Source organism: Fusarium redolens, assembly GCF_020744475.1.
Source record: "Fusarium redolens strain MPI-CAGE-AT-0023 chromosome Unknown BKA55scaffold_12, whole genome shotgun sequence".
Classification (NCBI taxonomy): domain Eukaryota; kingdom Fungi; phylum Ascomycota; class Sordariomycetes; order Hypocreales; family Nectriaceae; genus Fusarium; species Fusarium redolens.
This window is the reverse complement of record NW_025763675.1, coordinates 498,149-517,105: the sequence shown is the minus strand read 5'-3', so window position 1 is coordinate 517,105 and position 18,957 is coordinate 498,149. Positions and strand designations below refer to the sequence as shown.

Sequence of the window (18,957 nt, the reverse complement as noted above, 5' to 3'; positions counted from 1 at the left end):
GATGCTCATCGGAGTTGCGCTTGCCCAAAATCTGCATAGGTGGGCACCTGCCCTGCTGCACCTGGCACCTGGCGTCCGGCATCCTGCCCCCGGCACCTTGCACCTTCTCCCCCTGCACCCTGCACTTGCATTTGCGCTTGCACTTGCACCTGCACTGGTAGTGGCACCTGCTTGAGTCGTAGGTTCGGCTCAAAGCAAAGCAAGCAGGACAAGGACAAGACTTAGACCGCACTCGTCTTTCGAGTCTCAAGTCTTTCTTTTAACCCTTCAACATCATCAACTCGTGCCTCTTCCACAGTCTCCCCGCCACTCACTCGTTTTTCGGCCCCTCTGTCCCGTCAATTGCCACGGGCAGGGCGATGCTTTGTCCGCGGTGAAGGCCTTTCCCTTCCTATATCGACGTCGTCCTTTTTCTCGGATTCAATAGTGCACATATGGGCTTGCCGCTCTTTGACAACGACCGACGCTCACAGCTATTCTAGTCCGCCATCATGGCTGCCCCCGACGATACCGCGACCACTCTCCTCCGCGGTGTAGGCCGCGATGATCTACCTCTAGCCGATTACATCTTGCGCAAAACGCAATACCTCTACGCCCTCATCCTACTTACAGCATTCATATCTTGCGCCGCTTGGTACAGCGTCGTGAACTCCAAGAAGCAAGAAGACCTGGTCCAGCCTACAGTTAAGGGACCTGGAGGCAAGCCATTACCTTTAACCAAAAAGAAGCGAGCCCGTGGCGACGGTGACCGCAAGATCGGCCCAGGTTTTGGCCGTACTACAAAAAATGTTTTTCGTTACCTCGCCTTTGTTGTCTTCATGACCTATGTGGGCAGCGCTGGATTCATGTTTTATCATGCTTTCTGGTATGAAGACCCTTACCAATGGTCCAAGGAGGGGTTGCCATGGGCTGGTGAATGGAGTGTTGTATGTGAAATAGCTACCCCTCTAACCGTCTCGAGAGAGCCATCGTAACTGGAACTGACACTTTTTCACATAGGTCCATGTTACCGGAACCCTTTTCTTCTACCTTTATATCCTGATCTCGCTCTTCGATTGGCGCAAGGGTCCTAACATTGTTCACTTCATTGTCTGGATCTTGGGCTTCATTGGCGAAATTGTCATGTTCTCTACAACTGCAGTTGCGGCTGTTGATTGCCATTTCTTCCGCTCTGTTAAAAACAGCGGCTCAGAAAAGGAAGGAAACTGTGTAGATTACTGGACCAAGATCGACCTCGTCCTCTATTTCATTCGAATACTCCATCTACTTGCCCTGATCGGAGTCTTTAGCTTGGCGTGGATTCGCAAGGCTCGCGGCACTGATGAGAAGAAAATCGAGGAAGCTAACCCAGCAGAGTCAACACCACTCCTAAACGGAAACCGCCGGTCGTATGATACTAATGGTCAAGCGGTCAATGGCCAGATCCCTAATGGTCGAGATACCAATGGTCGCCGTGGGCGCGGTAGAACGATGTCGAACGCACATAAGACGCCAAATTTCCCTAAAAAGGAAGAACCCGCTGCCTTTTATCGACCCGAGAAGCTACCACACAAGACGTGGTGGGAGTATCTTAAGGGGTACTCACTTTTCTTCCCTTACCTCTGGCCTAAGGACTCTGTCAGACTTCAGATCAATGTTCTCATCTGCTTCATCTTGGTCATGCTACAGCGTTTGGTCAACGTAGCTGTTCCAATGGCAGTCAAGCAAGTGGTAAATGATCTCGAGGAGGTGATCCAAGTTGTCAAAGATGGCGAACGCCTTTCAATGGACAACTTCCCATTAAAAGATTTCTTGATTCTGGGGATCTTGTGGATCCTTCAAGGCCAATCAGGACTTCTGGGGTCGTTGAGATCAATTCTTTGGATCCCCGTTTCGCAATATTCGTATCGGGGACTAACGACAGCGGCTTTCAACCACGTCCACTCTCTAAGTCTCGATTTCCACCTCTCTAAGCGCACCGGAGAAGTCCTATCAGCACTTAACAAGGGCTCTTCCATTAACCAATTTCTTGAGCAAGTGACCTTCCAGGTCTTTCCTATGCTTTTCGATCTTTTCCTCGCAATCTCGGTTTTCTACTATTACTACGGCCCACTCTATGCTGAGATCAACCTGGTTGATACTTGTTGGTATCTCTACATGACTATCAAGATGGCTTCCACCCGAGCGGATCAGCGTCGAGAAATGACTAACGCTGACCGCGAAGAGGAAGCAGTAAAGAACGACTCAATCTCTAGTTACGAAACAGTCAAATACTTCAACGCCGAAGATTTCGAGTCTAGGCGATACCAAGGCAAGGTTGCAGTGTTCCAAAATGCCGAGGCCAAGGTTCAGATGGGCATGATGTTGATGAATATTTGCCAAACCGTGGTTTTCAACCTTGGCAGAATCATTGCTGCATTGGTCTGTGGCTGGCAAGTTGCCATGGGCCTTCGCACCACTGGTGACTGGTTCATGGTTGTCTCATACTTGACACAACTCCAGGGTCCCCTGAACTTCTTTGGCACTTTTTACCGGACTGTACAGCAGGCGATGATCTCAGGCGAGAGATTACTCGAGCTTTTCAAAATCCAGCCAACTGTAGTGGATACGCCCCATGCTGTCCCTCTAGGCAAGGACTTCCAAGGTCATGTGCGCTGGAACAACGTTAGCTTCTCGTATGACCGACGAAAACCTGCGCTACGCAACATCTCGTTCGAATGTCTGCCTGGCACCACAACCGCGTTTGTGGGCGAGTCAGGTGGAGGCAAGTCGACCTTGTTTCGCCACATGTTCCGTTACTACGATTGCGACGAGGGATCGATCGAGCTGGACGGGAAGGATGTCAAGGATCTGACCATCAACTCTGTCAGAGAGAAGATTGGTGTAGTCCCCCAGGACACAACTCTTTTCAACGAGACCTTGATGTACAATCTCAAGTATGCAAGACCCTCCGCGACAGATGAAGAGGTTTTCGCAGCATGCCGAGCCGCCAGCATCCATGACCGTATTCTATCGTTCCCAGATCAATACAATACGCAAGTCGGCGAGCGAGGCCTCCGCTTGAGCGGTGGCGAAAAGCAGCGGGTCGCCATTGCGCGAACAATCCTCAAGGACCCTCGTATCATCATGCTGGACGAGGCCACATCGGCATTAGACTCCCATACTGAGCAGGAGATTCAAGACAACGTGTGGAACATTGGGCAGGGTCGGACTTTGCTCATCATTGCGTATGTAACCGCTCAATACCTTGTGCAGTATCCTTGCTAACATCAATCCAGACATCGACTATCTACGATTACACATGCCGATCAAATCATTGTTCTTAACTCTGGAACAATTGTCGAGAAAGGAACTCACGAAGAACTCCTGACCGCCAAGGGGCGATATGCCTCTATGTGGGAGAAGCAAATTCGAGCCGAGCGAGCCCTTAATGTGGCTCGCGAAGCGCAACTGAAAGCTGCCAGGGCCCTTCGTAAGGCTAAAATGGGCCCAAAAAGGAATTCAGACGGTGCTATTGACAGCTATAACAGTCTTGGATCCTCTGGAAGCCTGTCTGGCTCAGGTTCACAAGGACATGAGGACGACACACACACATCCTCTTCGTCATGCTCAGACGCAGAGTCGAGCCACAGCGAGGAGCACTCAAGGGAGCGAAAGTAAGCTGTTGCTTTACGTTCAAAAACTCCAGCTCCTCACCAATATAAACGACCTCACTGTCGAACGTCGCAACACCTTGACTATGGAGGATCGACACTACCTACTAACTTAATTCTCACCACAACTCTTTCACGCTATCATTTTATCTACTTGGCTTACGAAACACAATCTCCATCCACGACATTTCACCCATGGCTTCGGCATTAAGACTGCATCGGATCGGTGTTGAGGCGTTTTGCTTCTAGTGTTTAATGCATCGGATCATCGGAATCCGACTAATCATCTCGAAACAGTCTGCATCAAGGCACTCGAGTGAATATTTTCAACCTTATCATCAAGGCAACGCGGAAGGGGGGTAATGCAGTCAAACATATGCGTTGCAATGTGCTATATATAGCATAGTAATTGTCATGGCAGGGTACATAGGCGGGCGTTTACGGATATCACGGTTTGCTTTCGAAATGGAACATGGCTTAGGCTGAATATAAGGGGTATATGGATTGATCGGAATTTCTCTTATCTGCGACGACCGGCTCGACGCTCTCGACACGGTATACGACGTTGCACACATGACATCCTTCAGAAGAGGATGTAAATGGGTGGTTGAGGGATGCGAGGTCTTTATACAGGAGACTTCTAGGTCTCTTAGACAAACAGACCGCTCATGCGGGGGGAAACGGTTATGAATCGAACGGCTCTTTCAAGGCTGGGGCGGCGGGTGAATGGTTGCTACTTGGGACAAAGAGAAAATAATGGACTTACAGCCGATGGTCAAAACCTCTGGAAGAGGAGGCAGGGATACTGTTCTACAGAAGACAACACGCCGAGTCATGTCCATTTCGGGACCAAACACAGTATGTAATGCAAGGTATCCTACCTGAGTCAAGCATATTGAAGTATGGACTAGCATAGCACAGCGTAGTAGGCCAGTAATCAAATGAAGTCTTTCTGTTTTAACTGTTGGCGATTCGCCTTGGTATTTCCACGTGTCAATAAATGCCTGAGTATGTGTGACAAGCTAAACGCTCGTTACCAAGGCGTGTTTCAACCCGTTTCGAACGTCCAAACGCTTGAGTAAACGTGTTGTTGAGTTGTTGTCGCGTTTTACGGACCGGGCTCCGTTCCATTACATTGAGGCTGTGCTCGGTAGAATTGACTCCACTAGGCCCGGACCCGCCACCCCGGATGCCGGGATCCACGGCGAGAGGGGCCAGCAAGCGCCTCACCGTAGTAGCATCGACCCCTGAAAGGGAATATATTTTGACGCCATTAGGAAAGGGTATGGGGCATCCGAGACTCGGTTACTGTAAGTCGTTGCTTGTCTTTTGTATGTCTGCGGCGTATGGCTATCTCCCGGCGGCTAACCTCCGCGAATCTCGTGCCTATGTCGCACATTCTTCATCCTGTGATGATGTGCTGTGCCGTCCGCTTACTTGATGCTGAGCGTAGAGTATAAAGTTGTATCAATGTCGCAGTGCATACAAGCCCTGTCCCGAGTGGATGTGTACACTTTAAACTGCCTTTCTTCCCGTGGGACAAGGGGGCATGCTCGTGCATGCATGCATTGTGCAGATATTCTCTTTCAGACTCCATCCTGAGTCTCCTTGCTACGCTAAGGAATTCAAGTGGACTGACTGCGACATAGTAGAGTTACCCACGACTGAGACAGGCGAATGATAGGTACGCGTTTTATTTCTGACGTATCTCCCATGCATGACTTTTCTCACCGTACGGAGGAGATATTGGAGCTCGCTCGTATCGGCTTACGCGTGCGCCTCCAGCTTGATGCGGTGTTTTTAAGGGTCTGAGAAAGTATCCATATGAGGCAAAGTTGGGGAGTATCCCCACCTCATAGAGTAAAGTGCCTAGAGTGCATAATAAGTGAGATCTGTATGTATCCCCCCAAACACGAGAGGCGAGTTTGTAATCGGGCCTCCGGGTTATGAAAAGCGCCAGGTTGACGCGTATTGAGGCTTCTAGCTGGAAATAGTAAGCTGCTCACTCCCAACGAACACGAAAATAGCTGAATGGAGCTAGGAGTGTGAATAGCACTCGAGTCGGGGAGTAGAGATAGCGAGTGTTAAGGTGGTAGTATTATTAAGTGTGTTCGTATAGATAGTGACAAGCGTGATTGTACAAGAAGATATATGTGCTTAAATACATGGCCCGAGGGAGATGGTGTACTGCCGTGTTGTATGCGGTAGGGTGATTTGAGGCCAGCGGGAGTGTTGCACATATAAGTGAGGAACCCTCCCTTTCGAATGTCTTGACGAGTTTGTCGAAAGACATTTCGACTGCCTCATTTGAGTGAAGCTCTCTTGGCCCTCAATGTTGACACGACAAGCCAACATGTGTATGTACGCATGTATGTCGTCCAACTCGGCAACCTACCACCGCAACACAACACAACAGATTATTAGTCCGGTTAGTTCGGACTCCCTTGGAACGCCGGCATGTTTGATACAAAAGCGACAGTGAGGTCCAACCACTCCCAGTTGAACTCCATTACCATTCATTTCCCAACCTGCTCCCTCCGTGCACTCAAAAGAAAACTGAGAAATGCAACTATGCGCCCGTTTCGTGGGATCCCTCGCTGTGGTCATTAGATGATGCTGATCCATTAATTCGTCTCATCAACCCTCTCTTCGTTTTTCCAATGCTCTCCTGGAAACAAAGTAGGTCGAAGTCCTCTCTTCTAGCAGTTTCCTTCCATTAGTTTCAGATACAAATTCGAGGCGCGAATTCATCTAGTTCTTCGCATCTTCAGGGATCTTGCTGATAGCATGGCCATTGGCATGTCCGTTGGCGAAGCCATTTGCCTTGCCATTGGTCTTGAGGGCAGAGGCAGGCATCTCTTCCTCTTCCTCGATTTCATCATCTTCGTCCTCAGATCGGTCATCCTGGAGATCATTCTGGCTAAGGAATCGCCAAGCGATTCGAGCAATGCAGAAGAGCCAGAACATGTTCAAGGCTTGAAGGGACGAGAGGAGGGCGAAGGTGATGACCTGTGCGATACGGCACTTGTATTGCTGAGTCTCCCAGTTGAGCTCAAAGGGGCCAACGGTCTCGAATTCGGTGAGAAGAGACCAGATGATCTTCAGGTTGAGATAGTGACGCAAGTAGATCCAAGCAACCATGAAGACTCCAAAGTAAGGTCCGACAAGGGGAGAATCAATGTAGTTGAGCGTCTTGGAAGTAGCGAGGAAGAAGTCACTGATGTCGTGGGTGACGTAGACCGCCAGACCAATGTAGGTGAAGTGGAATCGGTAACTCAGGCCAATGAGTCCAAGCGTGACAACGTGATGACCAACAAGCTCCTTGAAGTCCTTGCGAGGCTTCTCCATGCCCAGGAGAAGCACAATGGCCTGCTGAGCCCAGTATGCGGCCTCGAACAGATAGTAGAACTTTACGGGTCCAAGATGAGTTCGGTGGGGGAAGCCCTCGTACATGCCGTGGGTATTGAAGTACCACACAGGAGTGTGGCTCATGACCCAGAGACCAGCAGGACCAAGGACACCGAAGTAGAGAGCAGTGTAGACCTGCTCCATGAAACGGGCCTTCTTGCCGCGGGTGAGGTTGTAGTAACGGGCCAGTGGTGACAGGAGCTCCTGCATGATGAATTCACGAGTGAAGGAGAGGACAATCGTATAGAAGCCAACAAAGGCGATATCCCAGCGACCCTTTCCGTACTGCGCAGGCTCGTTGGGGTCATCTTGAGGAAGCTTGTACGACAAGAAGATGAAGTGGTGGATAGGGTTGGTCTCGGTAGGGTTGACGGCATATCCAACCAGAAAGAAGACGAGAAGGACGGCAGGGAGAACGAAAGTATGCTTGATCATGGTCTGCTTCGCTCGAGCGATGAGGCCACGAGCACGGCGTCGTTTCGAGAGGCGCTTGCGGCCGTCGGACTGTTTCAGCGACATGTTAGTATACGGCAGCATGCAGAGGCGGTTCTTGTTGAACAGAAAATGTGACGTACGTGACCATTGGAGTGGTTGTCTGAGGCCTCGAGACTGGCACGACTGGAAGCCAATGCCGGAGCACCCGTGTCACCTCTAATCTCGCCGCCCAAAAGACTACTCTTACGTCGCTTCCGGGCGTTGTTGATGGCGTCTTGGGTGGCTGTGGTGTTGCTGGCGTAGGAATTTGCTTGGTCTGCAGGACGACGCTGATGCAGCTGATCGTTTGCCGTGTTCAGCAGCGGAAAAGGTTCTGAGCCTGACATTTCTCGTCTTTCGTGTTGTGCTGCGAGCTTCCTCAGAAAAATATTCCAGTTTCGAAATTGCAAATGCCGAGAATTTCTCTGTGGTAGACTAGACGTTGCACCCCTATTTCGTTCGACGCTTTGAAGTGGAGTTTTCTTGTCGCAAATAGTCCGCGTATAGGTCACGCCGGTCTAGGAAGGACGGAAGTCGCAAATAGTGACAAGTTCGCTGCAGCGAGAAAAGGAACGTGATTTTTGCTCAACCTGTACCGCTCTTCTCCCGGGTTTTAATGCAACGAAGAGATAAAGAGCAATGAAGGAGAGTCGCGGATTGTGCGGGATCGTCGCGTGCTAGAAAGTTGTATTAGAGGGAGATGCTAGTGAATAGTGGAGGGGAGATTTTAAGGTGGGTAAGCCGAGGCGGGAAGGGGTCTGATGATTGGTCAGATTGGGAAATATGGGGGCTTGCTTACTTGGGGTGCCTTCCATCTCCATTCCCTCCACATCTCAGCACTGTAAGCCAGTACCAGGCTGTTTAATGTTCTGTTATGCGGATGCCACTGGAATAATTGTATGTTTTATAAAACGACACTTGAAACTCATATTTAAGCTTATTGCGATAGAGTTCAGCGGTCCTGTTTTCCCCGGATCTCTCGTACATATTTTCCTGTCCGCACATGGCTTCAAACTCTTCCTCAGCCCCCTCTAGAAGCAGTGAAATCCCACAATGTGGAGAACGAATAGGCCTCCAGGCTCCGCGGGCTCCAAGATTGAGATTATCCAAGGGTCTCAGAGGATCTCATTACCTGCAGAGCTGACTTTTATGTGGCGTTCGGTGACCCGCGGAGTCCATTGTTTGTCTATCATTTCTTGACCGCTCGATGAGCTCTCCTGCTGTGCATCTTGCAATATCGATTATACCGTAACTTGAACTGAATTCTGCTTGATGCATCGCCATGTATTGATTGTGGAGCCTTACAAACTCTAAAAGAAAAACCCAAGTTTTTCTTAATCTCCGTGCCGGGCATAACATGTGAAGGAACGTGCGATAGTGCAATCATCCCCTATCCCCTATCAACTATCATCATCCCATCTGCCATGATTCATGTCCTCTCCTCTCCCGAGCTTGCCGAGAATTGATGTTTTTCGCTTTGACGCGGGATTGTCTGGAGCTCATTTTCATTTGCAGGCGTTGCAGCTGACATGCATCAATACGTCATGCCGAAAGTTATTTTCCATTTCAACCGTCAGCAATGTAACCTCCAAACATTCTTCTCAACGGCTCCCGCTTACGAGAGCCATTGAATGGTTGAGGCACTAGAGTCATGTTTCCGGCCATTTGTAGAAGGATATGTCCCTACGATTACACGCCTATTAAATCCATGGTATTGTTTACATAGTATATTTACTGCAATAACACACGCCATGTCTGGCATATCTTTCTCAGCCTAGAAGGCTATTCTAACTATGAATATCCATATATACTTCAGACAGAGCATCTTCATTCTGCCCAGTCCATTAACGCCGTGGCCTTCCTTCAAGGTCTGACCTATCTAGTATATATAGGATTCAATCCCAAGCATGGCGCCCATGTTTGAGCCCCTAATCCCATAGATATACAAACGAGAATCTCTACTACACTCATTCCTGGGGTATCATTCGTATAAATCATCCAGATGCTCATCAAAACAGAGAGCAGAAAACAACGCCTCGCTAAGTGCACAGCTATCAACACAAAAGTTCTTAACTCGTCCGGTGAAGACCCGAAGAGTCCGAATCTTGTCTCCGATGATCCAATGATGACCTGCCCGACAGCGATCCGTCGTCAGAATCATCATAGTAATCTTCGTCGGGAGTCATTCTCGGCCGAACGCCCCGCCATAGTGGTGGGTTGTTCGGTGGGATCGGCCCATCGCCTTGACTACCTGAGAACGTGCTTCGACTCCTGTCCAGTTGTGTAATTTCTCCTGTTGCGTCTCGCGATGCGTTGCTAGGACTATTCGTGCTCCTGTTTTGTGATGTAAAATGTTCGCGACTTGGCGAGTCCTGCTCTGCTGTGTTGAGCTCTTCTTCCTCGAGCACCTGCTGCAGCGCTGCTCCTCTTCGCGGAGGTGCCGGAATAACTGTTACAGGAAGACTCTCGGTATTGGGAGCTGTGCGCATGCGGTCCCGTAATTTCTCTGCTTGATTGGCCGCAAAATCCTCTAGGCGAGCTCTCAAATCCCATCGGCTCGAACTATTTGTCCTTCCTTCGCGCTCCGCGACTGGATTGTTATCTGATTGCTGGGTCACCTCCCTTGTCGCATCCTCACCCGAGTGACCAGATCTCGGACCGGCAAATGCAAGACTTCGCCAACCGCCGTGAGCTGGCGAGTCAGGCGAGTTTGCTTCTAGATCGGCAGATTGTTGTGATGGCGATGACACAACATGCCCATTTTGTACTGAGGCTGGAGCTTGATTTGAAGAACTGGACTCGTCATGCATGTGTTGACTTGGGGGAGTGCTGCTCTGTTGACTCAGATCGACCACACTCGGTTGCGGTAGAGGGTCTGGTGTTCGCGATGTGGTCTCTGAGGGTGCCTGATATCTCACGGCATAAACCGTACTGGCCGCGCTGGCGGTATCTGTTCGGCTAATAGGGGTCACGGCAGGTGCTGGGCGAGCTGGCCAGATGTTGGGTCGCAAACCTCTGCCTGTGCCTCTTAGCGTGGGTTGTTCCGTAGTTTCGGCAAAAGCACCATTGCCCTGCCCACGGTATCTGTTGGCAATGGAGGAAACAGTCGGCCAACCATTGGCAGCAGACGAAGACATTTGTTGTCGATCGGTGTCGCCGCTACTTCCTGAACTGCCTCCTTTTCGGTTCTTACGATTGCGGAGCCATGGAAACTCGGATGCGTTGATTTCGAGTGTATCGTCTCCATCAAAGACTTCACGTCCAAGTATGCCATCCTTTTTCTCCTCTCGTTCCAGAGCCTCGATCCTTTCCACCCACTCCCATACTACGACACTGGCAGCTGCAGCACCAACCCATCGCACGTAGTCTCCCCATCCAGTGAAATCAGGCTGAGAGATATCAAGGATGAAAAAGACAACGGGAATTAGGATCGAAATAAGTGAAATGATGGCGACGAAGCTAATGTTCTTCATGAAGGGGTGGTAGAAAGAGTAACGCTTCTTCATCAAAGCATAGTAGACAACCCAGGCCGCGTACAAGAGTCCGAGGGAGAGTTGAAACAGATAGCTGAGAGCGGGCACAGGATGGACGAAGTTTTTGGGTCGCGCGGTGGTGTTGATGCCATTTTCCGAGTATTTGAAACTGGTAATGGCACTGAAGACAACATCGAGAGTTATGAGTGCGAACGCGACCCATTTGATAATTATCTTTTCTCGATGTCGGGGAAAGAGTCGGATTAAAGTCTGGGCCTGAGCCAGCCACAGAAAGGTGTCAGAGACGAGCCTGATAACTTTAAGTTCCACGCTATTCATCACCTCGTCCTGCAGTTGATTCGCGTTCTGGATCCCCCACGTGTACTGACTTTTGGCAGCATGGAAGGTGTCGGCTGAGGCGATCGTTAGCGAGATGGCGACAGTTAAAGCTGCGACTTTCTGTAGCCATGGTCGGCCACCAATCGTGACACTGCTAGATGAACTATGAGTGAAAGCGGATCGTCGGCCCAGGTAAACGATTCCTCCATCAAGAAAAGACCGCGGCGTGACGAAAAGCATAATGACGAGCATGTAAGCGGTGACGGTAGTCGCGGCAAGGGCGTAGCATATCGGAAAAGTAGAGGCGTAAAAGGGATCGCGGAAATCGGAGAATTTGGGGCTGCTATCTGATGGATCGTGCCGAGTGAGACTGCTCTCGTCGCCTGAAGCAGCAACCGTCACGGAGTACTCGGCTCGAGGCAAGAGATCGGGAGTCGGACATGGGACTTGATATACAGCCGGTTCGGTCAATGGCACAGGGACGCCGTCGAGTCCCAGTGTCATAACGCCACTGTCGGGCATGAGGGTCGTCGTGCACAACGAAGGTAGCGCCGTGATGGTCGCGGAGACCATGTCGACGGCGGCGGCAGCAGCCATGATTGCGGCTGGCCGGTTATCCTATGAGGCAACACGCAACAGTACGGCCAGCCGCGAGCGACGAGGTTCGCAGGTTCAGTCGGGGCGAGGATTATGAATCGGGGGTCGCTTAAGCGGTCGCCATGAGAGGCACGTTTCGAAGAGTAAGCGACGCGGTAGTTTCGACCGGCAGCAGCTCGTGTTTGTCGGAGATCTGAATCTGGATATGAATTCGACGAGATGTGGTAATTGTTGGAGATTGTCGATTGAGAAAACGAGTGTGTTCGGGGCGCGATTTGGGGGAGAGATCGTGGGGAAAGGAACAGGAGGACTCAAACGCGGATTGATTGGGTCCGGTCTCCAGTTCCTGGTAAGTAGTGTCGGGGGGCGTGATTGATTACGGCGGGCCCTTGACTGATTATGGAAGGAGGCGGAGTTGGAGAGTTCTGAATCTCACGGAGATGAGAAATACTGTGTAGGCCAAAGAAATTGAGAATGACACAGGGAGTCTGCTCTGTCTGTAGTCGTGGTCGTAATACAATAGAGAGGCTGTGACGCTGGGCGCCGAGAAATCTTGGCCTTTTCCCACTGTCGATTGTCGCGTGGATGGTATGCAGGAAGACCGGTCTTGGGGATCGGGCAACGTTAGGGGGCGATCTCGAAGGGGTCGAAGAAGCCTCAGAGATGCTAAGAAACTAAGGAGAAAAGGTTGAGTGTGGTCTCTGGGCAGCGAGAAACAAGCTCCTGGTCCGTTCGTCTTGCCGCGTGGTTGAGAAATTATGTTAGATTGCTTGTGGAACAGTAAGACAGAGGGAAAATACTGGGGAAACCTGGTTTATTTTGAGTATTTTAGTGACGGTTCATTCCATGGGCTATGGATGTTTCGTCTATAAGCGACGCACTGTACAAGCAGATATCTGCAATCAGTTGTCTTGGGTTAAATGAATACCTACGTAATATAGATCTCGACTTTATCTATATCGTATAATGAGTTTATATAATCTAAACTTAATCTTGAGTAGCAACTATGGAGGTAATCCTAGATTCTGTAGTGATTTTATTATCAGTTCACATTTCTATATGATCTCGGTCGTGTGTCGTCGCAGCCATAAGTGTTTAGGCGACACCTCCAGGGCTGCCAGTGGCATGTATGACCTCCTGGATGTGATTCTAGAACATTTAAACCATCTTTGAGGAGGACACTTGACCGATCATGAGATTGTACGCCGGTTAAAGTTCATGTAACGGATCATCTGCAGAACCGTTCCCGGTTCATCGGTTATCTGCAGTCACAAACTTCCGGACCGTTCAACGGCAATAAATTCTTTCAATTGATGACACTCGATGGTAGATGCTGTAGGTGCACAGTCAGCCCTGTGACTTAGTGGAATTGAATAGAATTAAAGACCCCTCTTTCAGCCCCCAAACGCATCAATACCCTGATGTGCGCTCGATCTATCCCTTTTCGTCTGATCCCCAATTCTCTCAATCAACGGTTAAACCAATGTGACCCCTCTTCATGTCAAAGGAGTCAGGGTGCTGACAAGATCAGATATGCTTATATTCTGTTGTGTATGGATGAGAAAAATTAAACAAAGATTTGATATGACATTGAACAAGCAGAGACTGGCTATGACTGTAACCATTAACCGGTATTGTTTTGTTCCTTGATGTTCTGGACTGGAAGTGTCTGCCCACATCAAGTGCAGATGACAAAAACTCAGCCACCCACACTGTGCACTCTGGGGAATAAGTACGGAAAAGATCACCCGGGCTTCCCACAAATTATCAAGATTGACTCTCGATAGTGTGATCCTTTAAGAACATGAAACGGCCAATCAACGACCAGAGAGAGGCAATGTTGCTGTAAATATCTGAAAGAAGTTGACCAAAGACACATGGCAACAATGATTTACCAGCTGAATGAATGGTCTTCACTCTTCAACATCTATGATCACCAGCTTCTTATCGGCTCAGCCGATGAGCCCAAACTTAAAAACAGACTTAAAATGAGACTAGGCTCTAGGAATTCTCCGACCGCGTGTTGTCTTTCCAACAGGAGCCAATCAATCGACTATTGCCCTGTCAATCAAAACCAGAAGCGCTATTCTCAAGCTATTGATTGATGTATCTATACAACTAAAATTACGCTATCTGCTCTATTTTCACACACCATATAAGTGTAGGTACTTGATTACCTGTAGATTGAATCATAAATACACAGTTACTCAAGATACACCTGCTCGTTGGCCTCCCCTGTCACAGTTTCTCACGTCATTTAACAGCATTGGCATAAACCCAATCAAGCTTTTATAAAGTGCCAAGCCTGCAGATGCACAAGGAAATCACAAATTGCTTGGCAAAGCTTAGTTTTCTCCCCGTAGCTTTAACTTAAACTTGGCCTCTGTGCAACCTTCTCCATACTCTTGGCGAACTTGGCTCTTCTATCAATCTTCTGTCGACACATAAATAACCGCAGATATGGATATCTTCACATTGCAACAGCAGTCAAAGCATCAAAAACTAAAAACGTCTTATTTTGAATCAACTCCTGGGTATTTGGTCCCTTTTGACCCCAAATGTAATAATGCACCCTTCCTTAAGCGCCAGAATAAAACCCACCAAACGCCAAGTATTGTCGAAAATGCATCTTCCCATTTGCCGTTTCCCATGCAATAAGTAAAACAATCGCTGAACTTTTCGCTCTCTTTCGCTTCTTCTCCCTCATCCCTATGAATCGATGTTCTCGCTGGCTTCACGCGGTGTGCTATTCCTCATCAGACTCGGTTCCGTCCTGCTGTCCATCCCGATACTTCATCTCGAGCAACCACTTCTCATCAAAGTCGATGCCTCTTCGAATCTTGGTTCCAGCCTTCCTCCAGACGGCACTTCCCAGGCCAATATCCGCGATAAATAGACGCCATTCTTCTTCGTGCCCGGCGTTGTTCATGTTCTGAGGGTCATCCTCATCTGGCGGTGTCACGGCTTCAAGCAGGCCTCGCTTGGGAGCACCCATTGCAACAACGTATCGAGGCTTCACGAATAAGCGGCTGCCATCTATCACTGCCACTTTACCGGACGTCGGGTCGATACCTGTTGGCACATCAACTGACAGCACAAACGCTTCGTTTCGATTCGCCCATTCCATCAACTCGTACACAGCAGCCTGGTCACCAGTTCGCAGTTCCTCAAACGATATGGTCAAGCCCAGAAGAGCATCGATGATGAGTGAGACTGAAACAGGTGATCCTGATGATGATGCTTTGCGCAAGTGCTCGAAAAGATCTGCCTTGCTGAGGATTTTACCGCCAAAAGCTCGATAAAGTTGAATTTGTTGTCGCAGGTCCTCGAGCAAGTCTTTCTCGCGTTCAATACCCACTAAGCACACGAGCATGTTGACGTTTTTGTTCCGCAGATGACGTGCAGCAGCAATAGCTCGGATACCCGATTTGTTATTTCCAGCCAGGATCACTACTACCGGACTCGTCAATGTAGCGCTGGAAGAGGGATTGGCACCAGCAAGGCCGAACCGCACTTTGATAGCAGGATCTGAAAGGGCTATCAAAGTAACCTCAGCAATACCTCGTCCTCCGTTCTCAGCCATGAGTTGTTCTGTTAAGCCGATCTCGTTCGCTGCTATGTTTTCGAGATTAAGCATCTGCAAGGCAGAAACGGTTTCAAGACGCTTATGCGAAGGGACGAGGTATAAGCCAGGCGGGTGACCTTGCTGTCTACTGTTAGTACTGCGAGATTCTGGTCGAGAGATAGACAACCGAGACAGATGGCTTGCACGTACGCCAGAATTGACGCGGCTTAGCGGAAGGCCGCCAGATATCGCAACAGCACTTGCCTTGCGTGACTGTGATCGTCGTGACGGCCCCGATTTGCTATCAGCTCTCCTGTTACCTTGACCACTCCGAACCTCCCGTCCAGAAAGCCTCTCAGCCTCGTTCAGTCCATCATCTGCCTCACTATTCCAGAAATCTGCATCTTTTTTGGTTGAAGAAGGCAGGTCCAGTACATTTTCCGTGTAATGCAGGTTCTTTCCGCCAGCTGTGCCAGGTTTTGGTTTTCGATTGTGAGACACTAATCGGCTGGCATCGTCGGTTTGATCCTCCTTCCTCATCTGATCAAAGATGGTACGTTTATCAAACTTTGCAAGGTTGTTTTCAAAATCGAACTCGCCCATCTCTTCTGTGACATCTTCGGATGCCCAACCGTTGTCAAGAAGACCTTTGCGCCCCTTGGAGCTCTTTTTCAAATACTGGAAAGGTTGAAAAGACGATGTACTCTGCAGGATTGGTGTTTGCCTCCACCCCTTGCCTCGGCCACTAGCGGGCGAGCCCTCAATAGGTTGACCATCTTCCTCAGCACGCTGGCCCTTTCCTTGCTTTGACTGGCGAGAGCGTCGGTTGTTGTTGTTTTTCTTCTTGGCAGATCGGGGTGCCTGTCCTTCAACTGGCTGGCCATTGTCCATTTCTAGGACCGCTTCGTTGATGGCCAAATTACTGACAGAACCAGTCAGATCGTGATCAGGGGTGGGCCGGCCCGGTGTTGAGACAGCGGCACTCATAGGAGCAACTTGTAATTCAGCTCTTCCATCCTCCAATGGGGCCCTTGAGTCGGAGCCTGACGGCGTTAATGCTGCTGGCGGTCTTCCCAGACTGAGGATCGCAGGGTCTACAAAGGCAGGTTGTGGCGGTGGTTGCGAAATGAAAGGTGCAGCGATGGGTTCGGCTGGAGCAGGCGCATATGTCGCTGGTGTGTTGTTCTTGACTTCAGCAAGATCGGCGATGTTGGCGGCGTGGACTTGCAAGTGAGGAAGCCATTGTTTGGTATCTGAGATGAACACTGCAACTCAAGAATTAGCATCTTCTCTGGAAGTGTAGGGTTAGAGTTTTGTGTGTACCGTTAGTCAATGTTAAGCCGCTCCCTGCCTGGACATTGCCAACTGTCCCTGTCAGTTCGCTCCCAGGAGGGTCCCTCAACACCACCCGCATATGCAAGCCGATGAACTGTGTTGCCATGGTTGATAAAGTTTTCCGATGTATAGGTGTTTGGAAAAGGGCTGTATTCCTCGGCACCAAATTGTTGAATAGGGCAGATCGGCAAAGTCAAGTTGTCATTAACGTCCTCAGACAAGTTTTAGAAGGCCAATCCCCAGGCGCGCAGAGTTGAGACACCGAAATTTATGTGTTACTTTGTTAAGTTAACAATAACTGCTTTTGTTTCGAGGCAGAGGCGCGAGGGCCGGGTGGTTGGGCTCGTCGACTGAGTGACTGATTACGGGCGAGTTTCGAAGCGGCGGGATGGGGCAAAACGAGGGGAGATCGAGACTTGGGGCCTGGCGATGAAATGGTGCGAGAATCGAAAAGTGGTAGCTGCAAAGCTCGAACTCTCCGATTTCTATTCCGTATGCGATGAAGTATTACTGCAGGGTTTTCGGCGGTTTTGTATTGCGATTTAATGCTGTGTGATGCGGGCTTGTTCTTGGTGGGAGAACTTCCATTTCAACATGGTCAAGCTAGGGAAGTTCGCGTGGGAACAAAGTTGCCAATCTTGTTATCGATAAGATGAGGGTTCCTCGGTGTGCGTCACAACTTACCTTACCTTAGCCTCGCTCGTGCTTATGTTTGCAACCATGCCTTGCATCGCTTGATTGGACGACTGATCAATCAGATTGGTTATTATGCCCAGACTCACAACGAGACTTGTTTGGCCTCTACCCAATACCCAAAAAGTCAATTGGGCAAACGTTTCGGCACTATTATCATACACAGGCCTAATAGTCACAACAGAGGTCATAATTAACAGAGTAGTTCATCATTTGTATTATCATAACTCGGTGCGTCCGAGTCTAAATATCTACTGGGCCTTTGGTTTGTCTATCCCGACCAAATTGCCCTTCTCAGACACCTTAACGCCTTTCCCATGGTCATCCGCACCTATCGAAACTACACCTTTCGGCTGACTCTTCTGTATCATACAATGGTATCGATAGATTGTAAGCTTTCTAGCATGTAAATGTGATCCCGTCAGCTCGGAGACTCAGTATCCCATAGAAGCCATCGCCTCTTCCTCATCGTCTAAATCTATCACCTGGTGGGCTGACTTCTTAGGCGCTGGTGCTTTCGAGGGTGCCGCTCCAATGCGATTCGAAACAAAACTAGTGATAGATTGAGCCTTTGGTTTTCCGAGTGCCTCCTCAGCACTGTAGAGTTTGTTGTAAAAGTCTATGACTCGAGGATGTGCCATGACCTTGGACTTTTGAAAGCCCAGGACCTGTAGACCATCCTGTGTAGTCGCTCGACTGAGAGCAACGTAAGCCTGGCCTTTTTCAAATACGCGTCCAAGATTGACTTTGACACGTTCAAGAGTTTGACCTTGGGCCTTGTGTATGGACAACGCCCATGCCAGGATTAGAGGCAGCTGAGTTCGCTTGGCCTGGAGCTCGCCATTAGGCAATTCAACCTTCCATTCTTCAGGCTGGCAGAGGATCACGCGTGATGTGCCATCTGTTGCCATGAACTGTACCACTGGGAATTTGGTACTGCCGGAACTTGTGTCGGATTCGCGCTTGAATGTATTGAGTAGTTTCTTTCGGGCTTTGGCCATTCTCTCTTCCTCATCGAATTCATCAAGTGGCTCCATGTCGAACGTCTTCTCGTCCGAGAATCCAATCACCTTGCCTAAAGATCCGTTCACGAGTGATTCATCAAGGTTCTTGATGAGCATTACTTGAGCGTTGATCTTCAGATCGATACTCTTGGGTGCCATCATGTTCATCAATAGTTTGTCCCGAATATCTTCTTTGCCAGTATCTTGAGCCTCATACCGCCTGATCGTACCAGGAAGATCTCTCAGTCTTCTTTCGTTTGACATCTCGACTTCATTCCGGGTAGAAAACAACTCTGCGGTTCCCAGTCCATCATTGAAATTGAGTGGTCGCTCAAGCATTTTGAAGGCCCGAACAGTATCCTCCGTTATTCGACCGAGGCGCATCTCATTGAGCATGTTGGCGAATACTGGATCTCGCTGTCGGAAGACCTGTGTAA

General features: G+C 49.4%; 4 protein-coding genes across 4 annotated transcripts; 1 reads left to right on the top strand and 3 right to left on the bottom strand.

Moving 5' to 3' along the window:
- Positions 1 to 491: 491 nt before the first annotated feature.
- BKA55DRAFT_517302 (uncharacterized protein) lies at positions 492 to 3,639 on the top strand (the record flags this gene model as incomplete). Its single annotated transcript, XM_046188176.1, has 3 exons — positions 492 to 926; positions 1,000 to 3,206; positions 3,258 to 3,639. The coding sequence occupies 3 exons, from the start codon at positions 492 to 494 to the stop codon at positions 3,637 to 3,639; spliced, it is 3,024 nt and encodes a 1,007-aa protein (XP_046046876.1).
- Positions 3,640 to 6,383: 2,744 nt separating this feature from the next.
- On the bottom strand, positions 6,384 to 7,861 carry BKA55DRAFT_516845 (TLC domain-containing protein; the record flags this gene model as incomplete). Its single annotated transcript, XM_046188125.1, has 2 exons — positions 6,384 to 7,544; positions 7,616 to 7,861. 2 exons carry the CDS (start codon positions 7,859 to 7,861, stop codon positions 6,384 to 6,386), a joined length of 1,407 nt encoding a protein of 468 aa, XP_046046875.1.
- Positions 7,862 to 9,583: 1,722 nt separating this feature from the next.
- On the bottom strand, positions 9,584 to 11,923 carry BKA55DRAFT_541643 (PalH/RIM21-domain-containing protein; the record flags this gene model as incomplete). The annotated part of the gene is made up of 1 exon (XM_046190396.1): positions 9,584 to 11,923. The coding sequence occupies one exon, from the start codon at positions 11,921 to 11,923 to the stop codon at positions 9,584 to 9,586; it is 2,340 nt and encodes a 779-aa protein (XP_046046874.1).
- A 2,746-nt stretch (positions 11,924 to 14,669) lies between these two features.
- Positions 14,670 to 16,929, bottom strand: BKA55DRAFT_541642 (YjeF-related protein N-terminus-domain-containing protein; the record flags this gene model as incomplete). Its single annotated transcript, XM_046190395.1, has 2 exons — positions 14,670 to 16,753; positions 16,812 to 16,929. 2 exons carry the CDS (start codon positions 16,927 to 16,929, stop codon positions 14,670 to 14,672), a joined length of 2,202 nt encoding a protein of 733 aa, XP_046046873.1.
- Between the last annotated feature and the right edge of the window lie 2,028 nt (positions 16,930 to 18,957).